Source organism: Salminus brasiliensis, chromosome 23, assembly GCF_030463535.1.
Source record: "Salminus brasiliensis chromosome 23, fSalBra1.hap2, whole genome shotgun sequence".
Lineage (NCBI taxonomy): Eukaryota > Metazoa > Chordata > Actinopteri > Characiformes > Bryconidae > Salminus > Salminus brasiliensis.
The window spans coordinates 25,726,567-25,744,394 of record NC_132900.1 but is presented as its reverse complement, the minus strand read 5'-3'; the positions used below and the strand labels follow the sequence as shown (position 1 = coordinate 25,744,394).

General features: G+C 41.6%; 1 protein-coding gene across 1 annotated transcript in view; it reads left to right on the top strand.

The window, feature by feature from the left end:
• The first annotated feature begins 9,307 nt into the window (after positions 1-9,307).
• kcnb2a (potassium voltage-gated channel subfamily B member 2a) overlaps positions 9,308-17,828 on the top strand; it is a 32,212-nt gene continuing 23,691 nt past the window's right edge. Inside the window, exons 1-2 of the mRNA XM_072668776.1 lie at positions 9,308-9,596; positions 12,070-12,760. Coding sequence (XP_072524877.1) covers positions 12,185-12,760 — 576 coding nt within the window. The 5' untranslated portion in view covers positions 9,308-9,596; positions 12,070-12,184. The remainder of the gene's footprint in view (positions 9,597-12,069; positions 12,761-17,828) is intronic.

Here is a 17,828-nt window from a genome sequence, read left to right as displayed (position 1 = left end):
GAAAAACCACCAAGTTCCCCAAGGATCAGTTGTGGGGTCACTACAATTATTGTACTCTTAGACATGAAGTTTCCAAAGAGGTTCTTAACTTGGATTTGCCTTTAAATTCTTTAAATGTTAAAAAGCAACAAAAAAGTGCAGAATTCAGCAGTATGAATATTCATAAGCAGTTAGCGATCACAGAGTAGTTCTCAAAGTGGATGGAGTTCAGTCCTACCTGGTCAGATGTGCTGCCCTGTTAGCATGTGAGCGGATCATTACCAGCGAATAGGGTTTATATAGAGTGCCCCCGAATATCAGATTACTGTGTGTCTCAGTGAGAAGGCCAGTGTGTGTTGGCTCTTTACCGCTCTCTCTGACTCTAATGGGAATTACACAAAAAAAATGAAAGTGGAGAATCATTGAGTTGAAGCTGCTGTCATTTTATGAGACTTAATGTCCAAAATAATGGGATTGTGAAAAGTCTTGATTTGGTTTAATTGTGTTTTATTTGCTTTATCCCTGTTTTTCTTGCGGCTAATTCGATAGGCCTGACATTACTTCTGAGAAGTGTGAAATCAGTCATGGTTTTTATTCTCTGCTAAGCTGCTTTCTATCATCAGTGCGATTCATTAGGGTGGTGGGATGGCTTCCTGTAGCAGAGGAGAGGAAATCATCTGCTCCCTCTATTTTCCTGAATTATTCCTTCTCATCCCTGGGTTGATCCTGTTGTCCTGGTTTCAGAAAGCCCACAGCTTATTCACTGGCCACTTTATTAAACTCCCCTCCACTCTGGGTGAATAAGCAGGTGATAAAGAAAGGGAAAGGCCAGCATGAAGTGATCAGCTTCAGTACACCAGAAGACACTAATAGTGCTTCTTAAGAGAAATCCAGCATCTTACATTTTTAGAATATTTCATAAGATCAAAGAACTAAGGATGGACAATCATGGAAGTTTGAGGTAGGGGTTTCTAACAAAGTGGTCAGTGAGTGGAAGAACAAGACATAATTCAACACATACACACAGTGAGCACACGAGGGAGCAAAGAGAGTTAAGGGCCAAGCTCAGGTATCGAACCCACAACCCTGTCATCAATAGCCCAGGGTTCTAACCGCTGGTGGTGGAAACACAAGGTAGTGGTGTCTAATAAAATGGGCACTGCATGAAAGCACAAGGTAGGGGTTTCTAATAAAGTGGCCAGTGATGGAAACACAAGGTAGTGGTGTCTAATAAAGTGGGCAGTGCATGGAAGCACAAGGTAGGGGTTTCTAATAAAGTGGCCAGTGAGTGGAAGCTCAAGGTTTTGGTGTCTAATAAAGTGGCCAGTGCATGGAAGCACAAGGTAGGGGGTCTAATAATGTAGCCAGTGGTGGAAGCACAAGGTAGGGATTTCTAAAAAGTGTCCAGCGAGTAAAAGCTAATGGTAAGTGTTTCTAGTAAAGGGGTCAGTGAGTGGAAGAACATGGTTGGTGTTTCTAATAAATTGGACAATGAGTGAAAATAGAAGTTCTGTGTTTCTAATAATGTGGCCGGTTTGTCATAGTACACATAGTCAGTCAACTTTATTGTTGTTTCTTGTCAGCACAGATGTTTTGAGAGCAGAATTAAATGTGCATGAAGAAGACACTGGTCAGCATTTTATGTCCCTCATGCACTTCACCTCGAGAAGATAGAGAGGTAAAAACTGTCCGAGAACAGTCCCTTAATACTTTATCTGAGCCTTCACTGTTTCATTAAGTGCTTATGTGTGAGGTACTGCTGAACACCAGGCCTTTCATTAGACTGCAGAGTAAGAAATATGAACCAAGATGAGAGCGATCAAAATGAAAGTGTCACTTTTATTTATCACAGCGCCAGAGCTTTAAATGAGGTCACAAAATTGCACATAATCAACAAGGTAAATGAAGCACTGTTGACTTATGAAGTGACACACAGAGTGATGCCAGGGCTCTGTTCATGCTGCACTGTTTTAAACCAGAAAAAGCAGGTTCTCAAACTTCTGACCCACCTGTGTCCAAAACATCAGCCACTGTGAATGTATATGGAGAGGGACTGCCAGTACACAATATGTCCAAATATTTTTGACACCCCTTCTAATGAATGCATTCAGCTACTTTAGGTTGCACCCATTGCTGACATAGATGTGCAAATGCATACACACACAGCTGGTCTATCCCTGTTGAGATTTTCCGCCAATAGAATAGGCCTTTCCATGCAGATAAACACAAATGTGTCGTGGGCTAGAGGGGTATAAAGCCCCCCAGTGTTGAGCTGTGGAGCAGTGGAAGGACTGTGTTCTCTGGAATGATGGATGGAGCTTTGTCCAGTCCTTTAGGGATGAGTTGGTGAGTTAGGGATGAGGTGGGGTGGTGATCATCCAACATCCTGACCTCACTAAAACTCATGTTGTTGAATGCAATCAAATCCTTACATCAATGCTTTCAAATCTAGAAAGTATACAAGTCCATCACCATTGTTTAAGGCCACTTATATCACTGCAATGTCATTTACTTCATAAATCACTGCATGCCATTATGCAATTGGTGGTATAAGCTGTTCATAAATAGTCGTAAAGCCATACTATAAATAAATCATTCAATGCTGATGCATGTGCTATATGAAGTCCTTCTAAAGGTTCATTTGCATGGTTTATCCTTTGCATGTTTGTCTTCTTCTCAGAAGCAATGGTTCTAAATTTGGAGGCAACACAAGCATGAAGGAATCATTTCATGGGAAATTGAATTGCAGCTGCATAATTAGGAAATTTACAGATAATCAAAAAACCCTGATGGTTTCAGGTCAGAGCAGATGTTTTCTGGTTGAGCTTATACAGTGGTTGCTGACACAGTGGAACTGTACTCCCTGGATACTGTAGCTCCATTCAATACATTTGGGAAGTCCATCCAGTATCTTTGGAGTTCCATAACTAATCATCCAACATCAGTACCTGACCTCACTGATGCTTGGAAGGCTGAATGCTATCAAATCATTCTCACAATAGTTTCAACATCTAATGTAAAGCCTCCCAGAAGGGCATCAAATTCTCTGTTAATACCCCTGATTTCCGAAGACATACTGGAGGACCTCTCCCTTGTACTCACTGGTCACTTTACCCCTACCCCTTCACCCCTTCGCTTGTATCCTCGATTGCAGAAGACATGCCGCTGAAGCTGGTGTCTACCAATTTTTAAATATCATTAAACTGGCATGACCTAACATCCCTCCACATAACACTGCGTGACTTGAACTTCCTGCAATATCTCATGACGTATTGGGTCTCCAGATAATGCTCCAGGAAAGTGGCTCATGCTGCTGCTTGCAACTTTAATACTGAATCTATCCTGGTGCACGACGCTCCACGTGCATGTCTTAATCTACTCCTACATTCAGATGAGTTTACATCTAGGTCCTTGATCTTCTTCCAAGTTGTCGATCTCTCTGAGGTTGCTCTTGTTTGTTTGTGTGTGCATGTGAGGGTGTGTGTGTGTGTGTGTGTGTGTGTGTGTTAGCTAGCAGCCCAGCACAGGGCCCAGGAAATCAGCCGCTGTTGTTTGCAAATGCAGCACCATCTGTCTGGTGCTTCTGTTCAAATGTCATTAATGAGGCACCAGAGCAATCTAGGCAGCACTAAACTTCCTCCAGCCACTATAACGCTGGACAGGGGCCAGCGGAGGAAAACCACACAGCCCTGATTCAGACAAAAACATCCACGACTAAATATGCAAGCTAATTGGAAATCAAAGGGAGTCAGCAAATAATGTCTTTGCTCTTTAAGATGCTGCTGAGTGCACTCACTGGCCACTTTATTAGAAACCCTTCTCTTGTATGTCTGCTTGAACCCCCTGACCACTTTCCTAGAAACCCCTACCTTCTAGGCCTACTTAAACTCACTGGCCAATTTATTAGAAACCCCTATCTTGCAGGCCTCCCTGAAATCACTGGGTGCTTTATTCAAATCCTACCTTGTAGGCTTATTTGAACTCAGTAACCACCTAAGTAGAACCCCCTCTTTTCTAAGCCTGCTTGAACTAACTGGCCACTTTATTAGAAACCCCTTCATTGTAGGCCTGCTTGAAGTCTATGACAACTTACCTTGTAGGCCTCCTGGAAATCGCTGGCCACCTTATTAACACCTCTACGTTGTGGGCCTGCTTGAACTTACTGACCACTTTGTTAGATACACCTACCTTGTAGGCCTCCCAGAACCCCTGGACACTTTTAAAACACCTTACTTGTAGGTTTGTATGAACTCACTGGTCACTTTATTAGAAACCCCTCCATTGTAGGCCTGCTTGAAGTCATTGACCACTTACTTTGTAGGCCTCCCGGAAACCGCTGGCCACTTTATTTTAACCTCTACCTTGTAGGCCTGTATGAACTCACTGGTCACTTTATTAGAAATCCCACCTTTGTAGACCTGCTTGAACTCACTGGCCACGTTATTGGAAGCTCCTTCCTTTTAGGCCTATTTAAACTCACTGGCCATATTATTAGAAACCCTATTTTTGAAGACATGCTTGAATTCACTGGTACTTTGTAGGGGGTTGATAGTAGGTCCGCCAGCCATATCCAGCACAGAGCAGCTCTGTGCTCAGAAACTGACCACTGGTGAAGGGCTAGAGAATGGCTAACACAAACTGTCACCAAGATGGAGCTACATCAAGCTACATAGGAGGGCTTTCTGATGAAGTGTTGGTGTGGCGCATCAGAAAACACCACTACCTGCCATGTGGGAGACCAGGGTTTGATTCCTGGTCTGGAAGACTCCTAACACTACACTGCCCACCTCTGTAATATGAGTAACCTTGTATGTCGCTCTGGGTATGAGCATCAGCTAAATGCTGTAAATGGTAAAGTGCCCAGCAATGTAGGCTTGCCTTCAGTCGTCAAAAACATAAGTTTTGAAGAAATATCACAGCTTGAGTGGGAACAAACAGATTCATATGCATCCATTACTCTGCTGGATTGATAGACTCTACTGGCAGTGCTACCACTTTAGGGGATGAGGTGCTTTCTTGCAATGAATAATGCACTCACTGTAAATCCTCCACAAGCATCTCCAGTAATCACCCATTCTCCTGGGCAGAAAGACAAGCAAAGAGGCCAAAAAGCTTGTTAGTGAAAGCTTGTCCATTTTGGCCTGTGTCAGTAGCGGTATCTCTTGGATACGAGGAATGACGAGCCTCAGGGGAAGCGTCACTCCAGTGGGACAACTATCAGTTCATGATTGGAATACTGACACATACTTTACACCTCCCTCATTGTGAAATGGTACTAAAGGGCCCCTTTGACCTACAAAGAGATAAATCAAGAGGTTTATGGCCTTCACCTACTAAACAGCCCACAAAATACACATTGTCATATCTTGTGATGTACTGGCCGAGCTTGACCTTTGAGTTCTTGTTCATCAGTCTTGATGAAAATATTTCCAGAGGGTTTCTTTCCCCAAAATCGAGGACTACACACTGCACAGTTATTCAAGTACTATACACATACACAGTCATTGAAGTACTACACAGTATGCATTAATTGGAGTACTACACACAACACATTTTAGCATTGTTTTAGTTCAATGTTCTACAAACGTGTGAGTATTTAGTACTACATTACACACTAGACAGTAACAGGCACTTTTTACACCTACATTACACACTATGCATCTGTTTGAGCACTACAGCATTACGCATTACACATACAGCGATCAGCCATTAAATTAATACCACCCCTTCTTTCTACAATCATTGTCTATTATATCAGCCCCATTCAACTCATTGCAGACTGTAGTCCACCTGATTCTCTGCATACTTTGTAAGCTGCCCACAGGACGATGAAGGCTGGATATATCAATGACGCAGAGGTGTTTAGAAGCTCCAGCAGCACTGCTGTGTCTGAGCCACTCGTAACAGTGCAACACACACTACTCATACACCACCACTAGGTCAGTGTCGTGACTCAGGAGAATGGAAAATAACCCACCACCCAAATAATATCTGCTCTGTGGTGGTCTGTGCTGTGGGGTCCTGAGAATTGAAGAACAGGGTGAAAGGAGGCTAATAACTAAGTACGCAGAGAAACAGATGGATACAGTCTGTAATTATTGAACTACACAGTGCTCCTGTATGGTGAGTGGAGCTGATAAGTTAATGTACAATGAGGTGGTGTTAATGTTATGGCGGATCAACGTATATTTGGACTACATGCACAGATGCATATATGTGTACTATCTGGCACTTATTTGACTAATATGCACACGTACTGGAACACGCTAGACACAAATAAGTACTACACACTTTTCTAGTACTACACACTGAATGTGTGTAGTACTAAACATAGTGGACACTTCACATATATTTGAGCACTGTACACTTTTTCTAGTTATAGAATGGACAACGAGGTGGTATTAATGTTATGGCAAATCAATGTATATTTACACTACATATATAGATAAGGAATACACACTGCATGTTTTAGTGCTACACACTCAAAGCATACTGGACACTACACATATATTTGAGCACTGTACACTTTTTCTAGTATTACACACTACACACATATATATTTGAACATGGCACACTTTTTCTAGTGTTACACACTACACACACACACACACACACACATATATATATATATATATATATATATATGTATATGTTTGATCACTGCACACTTTTTCTAGTATTACACACTATACACACCACACACACACACACACATATATATATATATATATATATATATATATATATATAGTTCTAGATATATACATATATACATTACATATTTGAACACATTTTCTAGAACTACACATTTATTTTAGCACTGCACATTTCTGTAGTACTGCACACTACACACTTACATGAGTACAGCACGTGCTTAACCACTACTACATTTTTACTACATTATTACTACACACTGATGTACTACTAGTGTACTACACGCCACACACCTACTTTACTAAAAGCACTAATTACTACTAAGTACTACACACTGCTTACTAATTCTGATTCTACAGCAAAGGGAGACAACCCCCCTGTAAATACTCCTGATTTCAGAAGAAATGCTGGATGGGTATATAGTGTACTTTTCATATGCACCCAGGTCTCCACACTATGATCACATCTCTCCCTCCTGTGGTCAGCGGAGACACAACACTTCACTGAAGGTGTCTGATAATCCAAATCCAGACAGGAACATCGCGTGCAAACAGCCCCCATAATTATCACTGAGAGATCCTCCGCCTGGCCGGAAGGTTTATGAAGAATTACATTTCCGCAAATGTAACAGAATGTTCAGCTAGGACCTATTTAAAACCACACTGATCCGGCCCCCTGCTTCTGATGAAGCTCATGCTGCACATGCTGGTGTGGTCTTAAGGGGAAAGTGATCTGAGAGCAGTTCGGGCCGGGGGGAGATTATCTTAGATCAGGGGAGAAGACAATGGCATGTCACCCTCAAGACTTCCTATTAAAACCTTTGATTTCAGAAGATGAGCAGGTGTCTACAAACCTTTGGACACAGAGTGCGCTTATAGTGGCCCTACATCTTGATAAATTCTACACTCTTAAAAACCCTTCTTTAAGGGTTCTTCTGTAAAAGCAAGGGTCCTATATAGAACCACTGCCATGTAGTTGTGTATGACACAACTACAAAAGTGTTCTTCATATACAAGGAAAATACTTTGACTTGACCCTTTTGCTTATACTGTATAAAAGGGGCTTTTATTAAAGGTTCTTTGACTCGTAACCATTTTATTGTTTCACTGTTTATTGTGTACAGATAACCTTTTAATGAGGCTAAGAACTCAAGAACCCATCTATGACAAACGTTATTTGAAGCTGGCATGGCTCTATTTAGAACCATTGTCTTCACTAAAGAACGCTGGAAGAACCCATTTTTAGATGCGTAGATTATTGAGGAAGAGCAATGGTTCCACAGAGAGCCGTGGCAACCCAAACAATATTTAGGTGGTTCTACATATGCAAGAAACAACACTTATATATATATACACACATAGAACCATGACAACAAAAAGCACTAGGTGTTATGTGGTTCCTTTAAAAGGGTTCTCCTATTGTTATGAGTCAGAGAATCCATTAGCCACTACTATATAGAGCCTATTTTGTAGTATATAAACGCCCTGGTGTGGTTCTTTAGCAAAGGCAATGGAAGCAATTTAAAACGTGTGTTGTTTGTCCAGTGTTACACCCTTAATAACACGATTATTAACACCATTGTTCTTTTGTTAAGGCAATGATTCTCTAAAGAACCATGAGAACAACAGCAACAACAAAAAACCCATTTGAATGTGTATATGGTTCTGATGGACAAACTAGCCAATTTTAAAGAATCATGTCTTAAATGTTTTAAACATGATTCCACTATAGTTATGAGTCAGAGAACCCTTTTGTCAGAACTATATAGAACCCATTATGCTTATTGTGTAAACAATTTAGTGGGATTATTTTTAGTTTTGCTATTTCATAGCAATGGTTCTGTATAGGTAAAATTAAAGAACCATGTAACAAAACAAAGAAGTCCTTATGTGAGTGCTATATAGAACCCATTTGGCTTAGTGCGTAGTTCTATAAAAACAGGGTTCTATAAAGGCTCTTTAGTAAAGGCAACGGTTCTTTAAAATATTGCCTAGTGTGTAGTTCTGTAAAAACAGGGTTCTTCTTCTTTAGTAAAAGCAACGGTTCTTTACAATACCAAACACAGCTGAATATTAAATGGTTCTCATGGAAAAGCTCGCCTATAAAGAACCAAGTCAAAAGTTTTAAGAAGGGTTGCACTATTGTTATAAGTCAGAGAACCCTTTTGTACTTTGGTACTACACAGAACCCATTTGCTTAGTGTGTAGTTCTGCCCAGCATTCTCTAAAATTATTTATTGGGATTCTTTAGTAAAAGCGATGGTTCTGTAGAGAACCTTGTAACGTTTAAGTGGTTCTGATGGAAAAGCTATTTAAAGTTCTAAAGGGTTCCACTAGGGAATCGTCTGAATGCAGTCGTGAGGTTCCCACGTGAGGTTTTACAGTGTTCTAGATCAAACTACAAGAACTGCAGTGTTCCTCCAGAACCCCCTAACTGTCCACATACCCAAAGTCACCACTGACTTTCTAACCCGTAGCTGGACGTTCCCTGACTCCTTGCACGGGACGGAAACAGTTGCTGCTATCCTTAGTGATGTCCAGCCCAATCCAATTAGGCTTCGCCCACGGGGTGTGATGCAGGCGGTGGGGGGACTATCGGCGTTCAGTGCGAGCAGGAAAGCCCACAGGGCTGCGCGGGACATCTCCTACCGGGCTGAGGCTCAGAAATTCCTCACAAAACCTGCAAACCTGCAGCGGATTGACCGGGGGGCGACCATAAGCCCCTCGCTGCTTCTTTCTCCTCTCCTTGCCGTGTTCTCCCACGTGTTCATACCGTGGCTTTATCGAGCGCGTGCAGAATGAAGAAGAGCGGCTGGGCTTCTCCTCTTCCTCCTCCTCCTCCTCTTCCTACTCCTTCTTCTTCTCCTCTCATGGAGGCTCAGTTACAGCCGTGATCTTCCCTCCTTCCTCGCTCCTCAGCAGCTGCAGCGGCGGAGCAATGGAACAAGTGGGCAACTAGAGAAGGTAAGCTTCTCGTCGTTTCCTCATCGTGGTTTTCATGCTCTTCTGCTTTCTTTGCGCTCTCTGCGGTGTTTGCCAGCGCTGCAGTTCGTGAGAAGAGCTACAGAGCTCCACCTGTCTCACTGAAGTCCATTCAAATAGTGTTTATTATTGGCAGACTTTTTATGAAGGAGTTTAAATCTTATTTTATTGGGAGTTCCCTGAGTTTCTGTCCAGCTGCCAGCTTGTTTAGGACTCTAAGCTGTGTGGAAGTTGGTCCCATACCCATGAAAAAGCTATAAAGAGTTATACTCTGTCAGTATAAACAGTAGTAAAAATTTGATGGCATTTAGTGTAAGGTCTGAAGGTCTTATCCATAGAAACGTACATCTATAAGCATGTTACCCAGGTAAGAGAACATAGAGTTGGGATTCTTGCCCTAAGACTCTAATATTGGTGTGGCTTGGTGTAGTATGGTGGGCTTGTCCCGTTTGAGAATTGATGGTGGGCCAAGTTGCTTGCCATTACTCTACAGCAACCCAACAGTGGACAGTGGAGTTGTCGTGTTCTTCAGGCTCAGACCTCTCAGACCTCTCTGGGCTCTAAAGCAAGGGCACCCCAAGCTGGGCTTCAGAAGTAACAGGACGCTCCAACCTTGTGGGGATAAAGAGCAGAGCTCCTGACGTATTGGATGTGGCAGGGTATTAACTCGGGGCAAACTGCTCGTCCGTGCAAAAGGAGCCCCCGCTCGACTTCTTCTCAACAGCTCCATTACCAAACACTGGCCTAAATAAGTTCCCTCTCTGGTTGGGTGGGGGTTTAAATAGCCTGGCTCTTACGAAGTCTTTTAAGTGCAGGAAATAGCAGCCCGTTAAATAGTCCTGCAGGGATTTGTGATCAAGACGGTTTTAAATGCCCAATCGCATTACGCTCTCCTTCCCTGTAGGGAGATTGCAGTCCAGTGCAGCCTGTTGGACCTTCACACTTTTAAAGTCCTGCCATGCACCTGTTACACGGCTGGAACTTACACTTTTTTCACACTTTTTGGGCATTTCGGGTGACTTCAAGAAATTCAGTATGCAGTTCTTCAATACAAATGAGAATGGCCTTCGATGGGAAGGTTCTGCACACTTACATGACATAAATAAGGCTATTTGAGGCCTCGAAAAGTCCATGTTTGGTTCCCTAAAGGGTTCCTCAAAGTTGTTTAGTGACATGAATGGTTCTAAGTTGAAGCATAGAACCATCTGCTAGAACCAAGACTTCAATGATTCAATGATTAATTAGTAATTTGGTCAAGGGGTGCATTTTTATGTGGAAAACCTTTCAAATGGTTCTGCATAGCAGTACTAAGCAAGAGGGTTCTACCATTTGTCAGTAGAAACTCTTTTAGGTTGGAGTGTAGACACAACTAATTTACAAAATACCATGCATTGAAAGGCTCTTTAGGAAGCTAAAAGTAGTTCTTCTATGGCAGTAGACAGAGACCTTTTTGTAGAACCACTCTAAGCTTTTATTATGATCATAAAGATCTAAGCCAAGCAAGGGTACCTGTATTTTCACACGAGTCCTGGCGGCTTTACATGATAATAACCTGATCACGCTGTGCAACGTTTTGAAGTATTAGTGTCCAGCAGAAGGGCACTTACGTAATCCTGAACCCATTACTAGGCAAGCTGTTAAGTTCACCTATGTGCCATGGATATTTCACTGTTGGAAATAGGTATTATTTTCACTTTATAATTCATGTGCATCCAAATAACAATCATCACTCAGTTCAACCAGTTGTACTTAAAATAAGTAATGAAAGTACTGGCCAATCTGAGCACCCCCTGTTTTCCATTGTTGAATTTACGTATATTTGGAGACTCCTCCATTATTAGTGCAGGACGATATCGGAAACATTCAATACTGCAGTGTTTTCCAAATACATCAGCGCCACGTTCTATTTAAAGTAGCACTGATTGAAGGTAATGAACTTACCGTGCTAAAAGAATGTCATATAACCTTGAATTAGATCTCTGGGTACAAGGTGTAATACACCTAAGATCTCTGAGGTGTAAATGCTAATCAGGCAGAATGCAGCATTTATTAAGTTTTTAACACACTGAAGTGATTAGTTTTTTTAAACAACCTGAAGTGAGCCAGATTGACCCCATATTCAGGAGACTCCACTTAGTCTTAAGTGAGAACTTAAGTTTTTAGGATGATTAAAAAGGATGATTAAAAAAGGGTTGAAATTGGGTTAAAAGAAATTAGTAAAAATATTTAGAATTTGTGAAGAATAAGTTTTGAGACTAAAAAACTTTAATTTTTGAAAATGGGTAAATCAAATCTGACATTTTTGGGAATGAGTAAAACATTTCAGAATTTTTGGATGTTTAAGAATGAGTAAAATGAATGTGAAATTTTGAGAGAGAGAAAAAACTCCTGAGAACATTTAAATCAAGTGAATTTGTGATTTGTGCCTGTAAATCTCCTCTGTTCCCTGTTGCAGGTATGGAGGGACTGGTCTGAAGTGGATTCACTGCAGCCTGTGTTTCATTGTCAGTCTTATTTGGTGACCAGCACAACTTTACTTGACTAGTGTAACCTTTGTTTTGTTGGCCGTGATGGCTGAGAGATCAAATTTCGGTGCTCAGAAGGTGTCCCGGCCGCAGGGCTCCCTTCCGCCCGAACCCATCGACATCATCCGGACCAAGGCCCGCTCTAGGAGGGTCCGGATCAATGTGGGAGGGCTGGTCCATGAAGTGCTGTGGCGAACGCTGGACCGCCTCCCACGCACCCGACTCGGCAAGCTCAGAGACTGCAACACCCACGACACCTTAATGGAAATCTGCGATGACTACAGCCTGAACGACAACGAGTATTTCTTCGACCGGCACCCGGGCGCCTTCTCCTCCATCTTGAACTTTTACCGGACGGGCAAGTTGCACATGATGGAGGAGATGTGCGCTCTGTCTTTTGGCCAGGAGCTCGACTACTGGGGCATCGACGAGATCTACCTGGAGTCCTGCTGCCAGGCGCGCTACCACCAGAAGAAGGAGCAGATGAACGAGGAGCTGAGGCGCGAGGCTGAGACACTCCGGGAGAAAGAAGGAGAAGAAGTGGACACGGGCTGCTGCCCTGACAAGAGGCAGAAACTGTGGGACCTGTTGGAGAAGCCCAGCTCATCTGTGGCTGCTAAGGTATGGCAAAAACACATGTCCCAAAAACACAGCCCAAACATTAACGATCCAAACGTATGGCCCAACCTTGCCTGGTTCAAACACATGTCCCACACACATATGTGTGATCCAAACATAGATGATTCAAATGCATGACTCAAATGCATGTGCCCAAACACAGACAGTCCAAATGCATGATCCAGCACACACACCAGAGGCATGGCCCAAACACACATAGCCCAAACACATGGCCCAAATACATACATTCGAAACAAATGCCCAAACACAGAAAGCATGGCCCAAACACACATAGCCCAAACATATGGCCCAAATACATACATTTGAAACAAATGCCCAAACACAGAAAGCATGGCAAAACACATATAGCCCAAACACACACAGTCCAAATGCATGATCCAGCACACGCACACTAGATGCATGGCCCAAACACACATAGCCCAAACACATGGTCCAAATACACACAGTCCACAGTACAAATAACACATGCATTGCCCAAACACACACAAAAGGCATAACCCAGAACACACACCCTAAACACATTGCCCAAACGCATTAAGTCCAAACACATTGCCCAAACGCACATGGAAAGCATGGCACAAATACACACATTCTGAATGCATGATCAACCCATACCTGCTACCAAATGCAATACCCAACCCTTGACCTGAACACTCACTCCATACAGTAGAAGGAGAAATAGCGCAGCTCTCTGAGTGTGTGAATGATTGAGTTTATTTGATTTGAATGTGTATGTTAGTCCTGCATGAATAATACACTACATCTTCATTGTTTTTCCCAAAGGTAAGAAAGTAAATAAGATGAAAGACATGTGTTGATGTAGTTTATTGATGTGGAGATGATACACACATTTAAATCAAGTCAATTTAGTGCATTCCTTTTTCCCCAAATATTTATTTTAACAGTGCCTTATTTTTTGGAATTGTTACTTCATGTATTTTAATATTTTTAATAGTTTACCTCAGAATTGTTTTGGAAATTGTCTTTATTTAGTAAGCCATCATTTTTTCATACATCATTGATTTAAGATCCAAACTCTGAGAAAATAATTCTTTATTCTCAAACCAACTCTAACTCTTTCAAGATACACTCTGCTGCCAGAAACTTTGAACAAGACATTTTCTTTCTCCTGAACCTGGTGAGAATGGGCTTCCGTAGCCTCATAGACTCAGGAAGGCCCCAGTTTCTCACCCTGACCTGATGTAATGTTCACATTTTTTCTAGGCATCACATGTGTGTCGAGTGGTCTTTCTGTGATGATGTCGAACTCTAGAAGTTGCATCCTTTAGGTGTTGAAATCTGGCAGCTGGATCAACAGTAGCAATAGTCACATTATAATTGCAGTGCTGTTCTTATTCATCTTCTTGCTTTTGTTTCTCCAAATGAGGCCTCTCAGCTCAGCCTCTAATGTCATAAGACAAGTGACATATTGTTGCTGCATGTGCGCCCATCTGTACCAGAGATTTACAGCCCTGGCACTTCAGTCAGAATCTTTTAGATTGGCACAATTCTCTGAGCCCATGAATATTCATGAGCCCCCGTTGTTTTTGTTACAGCAAATGACTCCATATACATGGTTTATGCACTTGCAGTGGCTTTGGCGGCACTTCTTTCTAAACAGTGGTTCTCTGCAAGTGTTGTGGTGGTATTTGGGTTTACACTTGAAATAGGGGCACAGCATATGTCGGGTTTCTACATGTTTTTTAACTAAACAGGAGGAAAGTGAAGTATAGTTGGGCAGTGTGATGCTGATTCTTCATTATCTTGATAAATTACATCACAGCAAACTTTTCAAAGTGTAATATGGGTATGTTCAGTCCTTTCAGAGCTCTAAACAGCTGCCTGGATCGTAAAAAAAGGCAGATTCTAACTGATTGTAAAGAGCCTGTAAACAACAACAACCCATGTAGAGAAATCACATACTATCAAAAAGCTGATTATATGCAAATATTGTTACTTTATTGTATTCAACCAAAGTACTGTCCCATGATTACATGATTTTTGATGGGAAAACATTATATCAATATAATTACTTATAAAAACTAACAGAATCACATAACAAAATTAAGTGTGTTTTTAATATGTGCCTTGCGTTATATTGTATATTAATGTTAAAAGGATGTTCTTGCATATTAAAAATATAGTATGTATATATAATATGTTAAAATGACAATATGCTGTCGCTGTCCAATGAAAAACATGTATTTCCTAAATAGTGACTTTATAGGAGAAGGCATAATTGTTAACTTTGGACAGACGGTAATGTAAAATCAGAGTGCAAGTAATTTAGAGCATTTCTATTGGTCCATTCGTCCAGAATGATTGACATAGTGTACAGAGCAGCTACAGGTTTTAAACCACAGAGAAAACTAAAAAAAAGGACAAAGTAGATACATGTTTTCCATTGGACAGTAGCAATATACTCTATAATATATGCAGTTTTCACTTTTTGACATATTTTAAATCTGGCAGACCAATAGAAATGCTTTAAAACAACTTGGAATAAAACCTCTTTCCATTGACATCCATTGAAAGCAATGATATATTTATATATATTTATTAAAGGCCAGACATTAAACCATGTGTTATACTATAAGTCCCACCCTTTCCCCACCCTCTCCACCCATGTACTCTAATAGATGCTTGCACTCTAATAGATTCCTTGCACCCTTAACACTACTGTGTTGGTGGTCATGCAGTACACTGCTAGATGACACTGTGGAAAGTGTAGGGTTGTCTTCAATCCTGAATTTTGCCTCTGAATGGCTGGAAAAGCTTAAAGCCTACCTCCGAATTTTCTTGGAAGCCTGTAGACCTGCCAGCCTTGTTTTCTAAGCAGACTAAGTTCCTAAGTTTGGCTAAAGCACAGTGTTTCGAAGTGTCCAAAGTGTCACAGCAAACCTTATTACTGAATATGTCAACAGTTTACACTGTGTGTGGTGTGAGGATGTGTTTCAGTATTGTGATGTTTTGTTTGTACCGCCCACCCACCCCTCATAATCCGCCCATTTTGGAGGATGTCAAAGCATCCTTCAGTTCCTGAACTCAGTAAAAAGGTTCAGGAACATTAGAGTCTCATTCTTCTGTTGCTTTTCTGATTAGCCCGGTCGGCTGCTGATCTTTTTTTCCGGGCGTTGTTCTCAAATCAAATCTCGCCTCATCTTTTTTGCACCACCGATCATAAATGGCTAATTGCTTTGTGTCGTAAACTGCATTTGTTTCGGCAACAGACAGCTCAAGACGCCTCCCTCGAGCAGTGTTGTGCCAAACGGCCTTGTGAATGTTTAATGTCATGCCCACACACATTTCGCAGAAAAGTCGCTTAAGTGCCTTTGAGCTTGTTTGTAGGGCTGACAGTTAATGATAATGATAATAATCGATTAGAATTGACCTTTTGGATGAATGGGCCGTGATTGGTTGGCTTTTTAATGCATCCTTTAAATTCTCTCACTGGTTATAAACAGAGCCTGATGGACATGTCCATTTAGATTGAGATGGTATTGGTGAATAAGGTCCATTAAAAGGTGTTATAAAGTATTTGAATATATTTGAATATATTAATATATAATATATTTTTATTATTCAGCCTTTTTACAACTCAATGATTCATCTTTTTGACCATGAACACCCAACTGAATCAATATTAAGAGCCCTATATTCCATGCATGTACATATTCTAAAAGCTGTTAATCAGCAAAACAGTGAGAAATGATTGAGATATGCCATAAGCGATGGTAGTGTTGACCCCACTGGCAGGGCAGGGCAGATCAGTGAAGGTTAGGGGCTTAAACACCCCCCTTCTCTATTTGGAACTGCTGGTGCTGTAGCTGTGTGGGGAAAGCCGAGGAGTGATGATCACAGAATGCTGTTTGCTAACATGGTGTGCTAATGATGCTCTGAGAGGCAGTCACTGAATGAGCCAGTGCATTTCTACACACACACAGCCCAGTCCCACAGGCCCATTGCCTACTTCCCAGAATGTGGTCATGGAAAGCAGTCAAATGGACCATTAGTGACGGCCCTTAATGTACATTCGCCGACCCCCCCACCCCAGATTTTCACTCGCAGTGCCACTCTTGTAGCCTCTGTCCGAGCGGAATCCTGAGGATTTCACAGCCAGCTGAAAAAGCACGACTGTGGCGTCTTTCGCAAGACGATCAAACACACTTAAGAGCTGGGGATAATGGTCATAAGTGCAGTATCACTTTCTGTTGTGTGTCTGTGAGCAGAGTCTTGCTAACTGTCCCCACGCCCTCCCTTCCCTCCAGGCATCTATTATTTAAAATCTGCGTCTTTGGGAACATTTTGAGCACTTCTGTTCCAACAAAATGTTCAGTTTTAGTTTAGTTTAAGTCTGGTATTAGTTTGGAAGTGCATCAGAGCTGGGCTGCACAATATATTGCTTATTATTGTGATATTGTCCTTTTGCAATACCGATATTCAAAACGAACCTCTAACCAATCAGTGTTGTACACTGTTAAAAGTCTAAGATCCTCATGCAGTTTGAAAACGGTAAAGGAACCTTTAAAGCAGGATTGTTACTGTGCTTTGAGGAAAAGGGTATAGAAGAAAAACGTTCCTTGAATGTTCCTCAAAGCACTTTAAAAGGTTCTTCCACAGTTTTAAACTGAAGAACCACCAAATGTTCCTTAAGGATCTTACACTTTTAACCGTGTATGGTCTGAAAACTGAGATCGACCTATAATCTATATAAAACACACACTATATGGACAAACGTATTGTACACCTGCTCATTTTATCTTGTCTCTACTGCTCAGGGAAGGCTTTCAACTAGTTGTTGGAGCATTGATGTGAGGATTTGATTGCATTTAGCTACAAGAGCATTAGTGAGGTCGGCATGTTGGACGATCACCACACCAACTCATCCCAAATGTTTTGGATGGAGCACTAACCATCATTCCAGAGAACACCGTTCCACTGCTCCAAAGCTCAATGCTGGGGGAGCTTTACATCCCTCTAGCCCACGTCTGGCATTAGGTTCATGTTTATACAGACAAAAAATAAATATCCAGAACTGGATGTTTTTTCA